Raw genomic sequence first — 7,604 nt, 5'->3', positions numbered from 1 at the left:
TAGCTGTAGTTCCCCCCCCCAGCTCAGCCAGAGCTCCCTTCCCCAGAAGCAGGAGAGGGAAACGGGCAGGGAAATGAGATTCCCACCTGCACGAGCTCGAGTTCTCCATGGGCCCCACGCCGCAGGGTGACGGTGCAGAGATCATTTGAATGTTCCCGTGGCCTGGCCGTATTTGCTTTTCATTCCATCTTCAGGAGGGGAAATGAGTGGAGGCTCTGGAAATCTCCCAGGAGACGAAAGGAGAAAGGAAATAAGATTGAAAGCAACGTGGGCAAGACAGGCGTTGGCACCCAGAAGGGCAGCTCCTACTCCAGAGCTGGATGGCTGTGCTCCGGAACGGAGCCGGGCAGGGTGCCCGAGGGTACCGGGGTCTGTGGGGGAGCTGGGGACAAATCCTGGTGTTCAGTGACGAGGGGCTGGGGATAAAAGCTGGGTGACTGTCCCTCCAGCTGCCACCCGGGGCTCGCTGCAGCCCGGAGAAGGGAGGGAAGCATTTCACAAAGGTGTGAATCCACGAGAGGGCTACGACTGAATAGGCTTGATTAATTTATTTCAGGAAGTGTCAGTTGGGAAGCCGAGGCATCATTTCCTGGAGCTGTGGAAAAGCTTTTGATATAGTTAGAGGCTGGGGCGTAAGGTCACCGGGTCCCAGGGAGCACCCATTGCTAGAGTCGACAGAAATGCAGGGGTGGGCTGGGCAGGAGGAGGAGCGAAGCGTCCCGGGAAAAGACCTCAGATGGGACCGGTGTTACCGGGAGGGGTGCTGGGCAGCGGTGGTCGCAGACCCGCTGGCTGGCCACAGCGATTGCTAGCTTTGGTTTGAAAAAGGAGCACCGCCAGCCTCCAGGGATCCTCTCTGCTGCCTCGTGAGCCTTTGAGGCTTCCCTCGCCCACTTTCACCCTCTTGGGGTGGCTGGGGAAGGGGCAAGTCCCTGTCACCCGTGTCACCACCGGGGTCTCCGCCACCACCACTCTCCACCTGCAGCCCAGGCCTGGAGGGGCAAGGGCTTTAATTTCCAGAAGAAGAAAAGATGAAAGATTTGAAAGATAAATGTTTGCTTGTATATTGTTAAAACCCTGCTTAAAATGCCTCTGTTTTCACCAGCTCTCATTCTAATCCCCCCGGTGCTGTTACTGTGAAGGGAGATGAATAATTCATGGATGGAGAATGCCTCACTGGGCCTAATCACCACTTTAATTGGAGGTTTAGATCAGAGGCGGCTAATAGCTCCTACAGCGGGGACTCCGTGTCTTGTTGACAGTGAGATCGTTGAGTGCCTTATCGTTGGCCTGTTTCAATTCTCCCAGGACACCACCGCACATAACAGCATCGAGGTCCCCAGATACCGAAGGACACAGACCGCAGGGCCAATTAAATTTATCTGGGAAGAGCTGACAACTTTTTTAAACAGAGAGGAGAACCGGTGAGAGAATAATAGCGTCCCTCCTTCCTGATGGCAGCCGGGCTGATGCCGGCTGAGATGACACCACGGGCGTGCTGCCAGCATTTCTTAGCATTCAGGAGTCTGCAAATTGGAGAGAGCTGGGAGGGAGCGAGAGGGCAAGGAGCAGGGATTTCTCCCCAGTTTCCCCTGGGGATTATGGCTGGGGACAAAAGGCAGCCAGTGCTGAGTGTTGACCCCTTTCTGATCATCGCCAATTGCCGTCTCAGGGAAGCCAGGACCTCCGGTGTCGTTCCTTTGGGAACAGGCTCAACCTTGCGCTGACCTGTTGGAGCTGGTGCGGCGTCCATCTCGACACGGCAGATGGGCCTGAGAAGCTCTAATTGTTGTCTTTGCACAAATTTTATGAATACTGGCAGGTTTGTGTGGCTCTAACCAATGTTGTGAGCATTTTCAGCCTTTACAGATGTTGATTTCCAAGTTTGTCGTTTCTCCTAAATACCAGAAAGCCTTTTCCAGACTGAATCTAAGGAAACGGCTCCCCACGAGGGACCTATCTTACATGTTGGTTTTACTTTAGCCAAGCAGAAAATAATCTGTAGTAGGGATCTGAAAGACTGCACGGGGAACGCGTTGCCTTCTCTGTGTCTCCAGATCTGTTTGACAGCTCTGTGCTGATCTTTGGTATTTCATTCCCAAGGGCAGAGACCAGGAGTGGGTACTAACCACTTAGTCCTGGCCGTTATCATTCTGCATTGAGGTCCGTAGCTTGCATACAGGGAAGAAACATCTCGGTCTGAAGGCTTCCAGAAGTGGCGAATCCGTGAGAGCCCCCGGCAGTTCATCACTGCTCCCTCCGTGAGTTTTGCAAGGCTGACTTCGCCAGGTCTGCCTGCCACCCCTTGCCGCCTCTCAGGGGTGGGTTGGAGGCTCTTCGCACAAAGCGTTTTTCCCACTGGAGAATGTGTTCCCATAGAAGTCTGGAAGGTGGCTTCGAGCAAGCTTGATGTGCCAACATTTGGTGCCTTCTCCATGACTCATAACTTGCTTTTTGAGACCCCCTGGAGTCTACTGCAGCAGGTCCCAGGCTGTTTAAAACACATTGATGCCTCTACGTGGCACCTCAGGGCACTTTTCCAGGCGCTTCTCCGGTACATGCTTCTCCTTCCTCACCCAGTCCTCTGTCCCCAACTCCCAGCAGCGTCTGGCCGTGAGATGAGAGCAGCCCAAGCGATGCTTCTGGGAAGAGAAGGCTCCGTGTTGGCCGACCTGAATGCTGACGGTGATTTCAGGCTGCACAGGCACACGTCGCAGAACTGCCCCGTCGCTTTCCATTTCTTTCCTGCCAGATTTGCTAATTGTTCGGGTAGATCCGCTGCAATAAAATCGCACTCCCTCGTAGCCCATCTGCTCTTGGCTGATCATCCTGCAGGGATGCCATAAATCTGGGCTACGACGACATATCTATTTCCATGGCAACTGACCAATGTAGCAAACAAAATCGTGATGTCACGGATATCGGATCTCCAGGATCTGAACAGGAGAACGTGGTTAGGATAGGGAAAATGCCACTTGAACCCAAATGCCTGAAATGCCGACACAAGGAGAAGACAGTGCTGGGCTCCAGGTCCTGCACACCCTGCTTAAGGACTTCCTGGTGTCGGGCTGATCCTGCTGCCTGCCCAGCAGAGCTAGAAAGCCCCACCAAGGGGACACCCTCCAGGGGGGAAAAAAAATAAATAGTCATCACGTAAAATAAAGAATAGACTTACCGATTTGAGCCTTGACCTGTCCTGTCGTCCTGGCTCTGCACTGATGTCCCCCTGCCCTCGGGCAGGTTTGCATGCTTGCTGTTCCCAGCTTGCAGGGGATGAAGGTCATGGGCTTCATCATGCAGCGAGAGCTGTCTCGTGCCGTTGGGATGCAGAGCGAAGCCTGCGGAGCCAGCAGATGCCCACCGCTCCTGGTTGGGCTGAGCCTGGAGGCCCCCCTCAGGCCGAGGGGGCAGGAGCTGCCCTTTCTTCTGTGCTCTCGGACGCTCACCAAGACGAGCGTGTCCTCAGCCGAGGGGGGGTTGCTGCAGGCCGGGGAGCTCTGGGCCACAGGACCATCCTGGAGCTCAGTGGCAGTCGTTCGTGACACCGTGTCAGCTTCCCTGGCTTTGGAAATCGAAGCCTGTGGAAGAATGGCGGGGGTTTGATCTCTGCTTTTTTCTCCTGTGATGTTTTATGTACGGTGTATTGATGTCTCATAAAACTGAGCTAATCCCTTCCAATTCGTACACCCTTAAGCCTTTGCCTTCTCTGTCAGGTCCAGGCTGTAGCAAAGCAGTGAGCCACGGCAGTCACCATCATGCTCTTTATTTTCACATCTTTGTGTAGGTTTCATGGTGCGCTTTTTTTTTTTTTTTTTTTTTTTTTCCCAAAGACAGCTTCATTACTGAGCTATGAAGCTGTGCTGATGTCTTCAAAGACCGGCCAAGAGAGACTGTTCAGGGCTGGAGACCCATTTGTTTTCCTAGGCATTTCCAACACTGCCTGCTCAGCGAACAACGGCGTACGGCACCGCGGTGACATTTGCTTGCAGACATGCGATGTGATTGAAGCCTTCCTGAAGGGTAACCCCCTGCTAGGAAGTTCTTTAGTGCCAGCACAGTCTGCAGATGCCATTGATAGACGAGCAGCTGCTCTTTTGCATCCTTGATTTTGTTGTTTCCCAGAGGCTGCCCGCTGTTTCACTCTTGTATTCCTTTGCAGGTTCGGTGGGCACCCCGCTTCCAGGGGTGGAAGTGCGCATTGCCACCGAGACCTTGAAAAACGGCGGGCGCTCCTACGCCATCCATGCTCAGGGAGATGAAGACAACACCCAGGTAGTGCTCAGCCGCGTCCTCTGCCGCTTCACTTTGTCTCACGAAAAGCTCTCCCCTCCCCAGCCCTTGGAAGCCCCAAGGACTGAGGCTTGCTCGGCTGTTATTCCCAGGAACTCGGTGATGGTATTCAGAGTTTTCTTGTATTCATTTTTGGCTGATGGTAGCCGTGGTACTTCACGGACCGCACAAGTCCTTGCCTGCAGAGAAGAACATCTCGGAGAGAACGGCCCCCTGCGTGGGGGCGGGAGGGGAAGGCTATGGTATGAGGAGATGATATTGGGTCTTCTGAGGCTGTTGATGGCCCAGAGGAAGGTGATGGGTTAAACAGTGCCTGGCCTTTGAAAGCCAGGTCAAAAAGTTGAAGTCTAATGCAGGAGGGAGGAACAAGGCATTGCCAGAAATTCAGACGGACCCTGCTCCGGTCTAAAGAGTCACTAAGTAGTATGGAGGAGAGGACGAGTGCTGGAAAACCTAGCAGTGGGGCCTGTGCTTATTTCACAGGGTTCGATCAGGGTTTTAGCAGTGAGAACTGGAAGGCAGGACCGGTGGCCTTGGGGGCAGCATTCATTTCAAAATGGTGCAGGGGGAAACCCATCAGGTTTCTGTGAAAGTCCAGCTCCACGCCGAGCTCCCACTGCCACGTGATCTCTGCACCAGTAGTTTTGGTGTCTCACAAGTTGGATATCCTTGATGGCGAAGGGGTTGGGCCCCTTTCCCCACGAGCCGCCCCCATGTTGGGGTGCTGTGTGTTCCCCACCGCAGGAGTAGCCCCCAGCCCGGGGTGCAGGGCGTCCGGCTGCCTCAGCCCCTTTCTCTCCCCGCGGACACGTCTGAGCGGGGTCTGTATTCCTGCCACGTCCCCTTTGCACCCTCATTGTAGGTGCGGGTCACGTCGCCTCCGGCCGATCGATAGCCAGGTGATGTACGGGCTCGGCTGAGTAGATAGATGCTGTGTGTTCGGGAGAAATTACGCCGGCCGTCGCGTGCTGCGTGGGCGGGAGACGGGCGGGCGTGAGATCCAACCTGAAATACAGGGCTTCGCTCCTTCCTCTGGGGAAACAGCTTCTCATCTAGCCGCGGACATGCTGAGGGTTCGAAAGGAGCTGCCTGGGCCGCAGCAGGGTTTACCAGCAACACTGGTGGAAGGCTCGGGAAAGCCTTTTTTCCTCCCTAGGTTATCGGTGCTGGCAGCTGGAGGAGCCGGCGGGACCGCGGGCAGCCCGGCGTGCGGGCTGTGGTCGGGATGCAGCAGGTTGTGTCCTGCCTTCTGGTGCCGTGACGGGGTGCGGAACGCGCCCGGGGGCGAGCCGAGGGGGACCGCTCTGGCCAGGGAGGGTGGCTTTTATTAAAAAAAAAAAAACCCAAACCCTCAAGGGTTGCTGCTCTTTACTCCGTGTCACCGCTGAACAGCGGGCAGAGCAGGAGACCCGGCGCTGCCACACGCAGCAGGTAGGGAGCTGCGTCCCGGTTTTAGGGCTTCGCTGGGTGGGTGTTGTGTTTCATTGCTTTGTCCCCCACCCCACCCTGGAGTTAGCTCTTGGCCTTTTTCTTCCACTTGTGTGGAACTGAGATGTGAAATATAACGTGTCCCTTTCGATAATGATCCTATAATGCTTTTTTTTCCCCCAAGGGATCCCTAGGCGCTTTACAAATTAGGTCTCAGACACAAGAATCCCCAAAGTGCAGCTACTTCCAGGATGAAATGTGAACGTTGTTCTTCTGAATTATGAGAGGAAAAAATATGTAATGGGTTTTTTTTTCCCTGCTCGATATCCCTACCCCTTCCTTCTGGTTGTATTGAGTGACCGGAGAAGAAGGGGAGCCCGGATGACTCCGTGTCTGCTGCTGGAAGCCCACCACCCCTCGGGGCTTCAGAGAGCTGAGACTCGCATAACTCTTTTCTTTGGCTTCAGGCTGCTTGATTTTATATTTGAGACAGAGGGATTGCCCTTTTATCCCGGTCATTGCTCACATAGACCCTTCAGTCCCCAGCATGGGCGGCTGAGGTCCATACTGGGTCTCGCAGTGCTCCCAGCAGTTCCCACCAGCACTGGTGTTGGCCCCGGGCCCCTGGCTGATGGCTGGCTTTCCATCAGGCTCTCCCTTGGGGTTTTTTGACTGATCTGGTGAATTCTCAAGCCGGGGACGGTGTGGGGAAGTGGTAGATTTTGCCTCTGGGCGATGGCTGATGGGTTGGTCCCTCTCTGAAAGGTCTTGCCCACCTTGCCCCTTGTCCCTGCTTAACTGGGAGTTTCTTCAGGCTGAAGGGAGAGAAATGGTCCCATGTGCTTTGGACCACCCTAGGAGGCAGCGGCTGGCTGGGTACCTCCAGGACATCCGCAGCGTCGCCAGGAGCAGAGTGGAGCTGACTGCCTCTGTCCCTGGGACCGTCAGGAGGGCTGTGGTGGGGTGGGAAAAGCGGTCGCTGCCCTCAGTGTGTCCCGGCACAGACGGATGGACACGTGGAGATGCCAGGAGTTTGATTTTGATATGGCCTGGGTATGGCGTGTGGTGTTCCATCAGGCGGCCGTGCTGGTGGCCACGGTGGTGGCACACCTCTTCTCCCAGTGACGCTGTAATTTAACCGCTTCTCGCCTGCGGCTCCAGGCAGAAAGTGTCACCCGCTGCCTGTCCCCACCCTGCCACGCTGCTGCTGGCACGCTTGGTTAATAATTTATGTCAGGAGAGAGTACGTCAGTGGAATTTATTTAAAATGAGGAGGATCTGACAGTCCGAGTGCTCACCACGCTCCACCAGTCAAAGAAAGGCCTGGCTTTGTTTAAGATGGCTCCTCCACGGCGCAGGGGCTGGCCCCGGGAGGAGAAGACCCGGTCGGTGTCACCCTCTCTGCCTGTGCCACCGGGCAACCCTGGTGTGGCCTTTTCCTTGGCTCTTATGAGCAGGAGTAAGCCCATACTTGCCCACCTCCCTCGCAGGAGGGCTCCGAGGCTTACAGCACGTTGTTTGATTCAGGGCTGGGAGCTCTGTGGTGCGGACCCAGCAAAGGCAGAGGGGTCCCGGTGAGAGGACAGGGTGGGGGGGGCCCGGGGCGGGAGGCACGCAGTCCTCCCAGTGCCCGCTCTGCCTGGGTTTGGTACGAGCATCCCCATCCCCATCCCTGCTCCGGGCGTTTCTCTCCGGTTTGGCATTGACACTATGAAAAATTACCAAATGTCGCGTAATGGATTGCTGGAAATAACCAGCTCCCGGCGCAGGGAGCGCCTGCCGTCTGCTTCGGTGGTACGGCTTCCAGGGCAGGGACCTCTCTCGGTCCAGGGAAAGTGTGGGGCACATCTGTGCTGCTGCACGGATGATAACGAAACCGCTACGCC

General features: G+C 55.6%; 1 protein-coding gene across 2 annotated transcripts in view; it reads left to right on the top strand.

The window, feature by feature from the left end:
* ACSF3 (acyl-CoA synthetase family member 3) overlaps positions 1-7,604 on the top strand; it is a 77,645-nt gene that overhangs the window by 18,697 nt on the left and 51,344 nt on the right. For both annotated transcript variants that reach the window (XM_035895195.1, XM_035895197.1), the window contains exon 6: positions 4,160-4,272. In XM_035895195.1, coding sequence (XP_035751088.1) covers positions 4,160-4,272 — 113 coding nt within the window. The remainder of the gene's footprint in view (positions 1-4,159; positions 4,273-7,604) is intronic.

The sequence above is a fragment of the Egretta garzetta genome, unplaced genomic scaffold, assembly GCF_000687185.1.
Source record: "Egretta garzetta isolate BGI_Z169 unplaced genomic scaffold, ASM68718v1 scaffold395, whole genome shotgun sequence".
NCBI lineage: Eukaryota > Metazoa > Chordata > Aves > Pelecaniformes > Ardeidae > Egretta > Egretta garzetta.
Note: the sequence above shows the minus strand (reverse complement) of the source record. Positions and strands in the feature narration are given on the sequence as shown.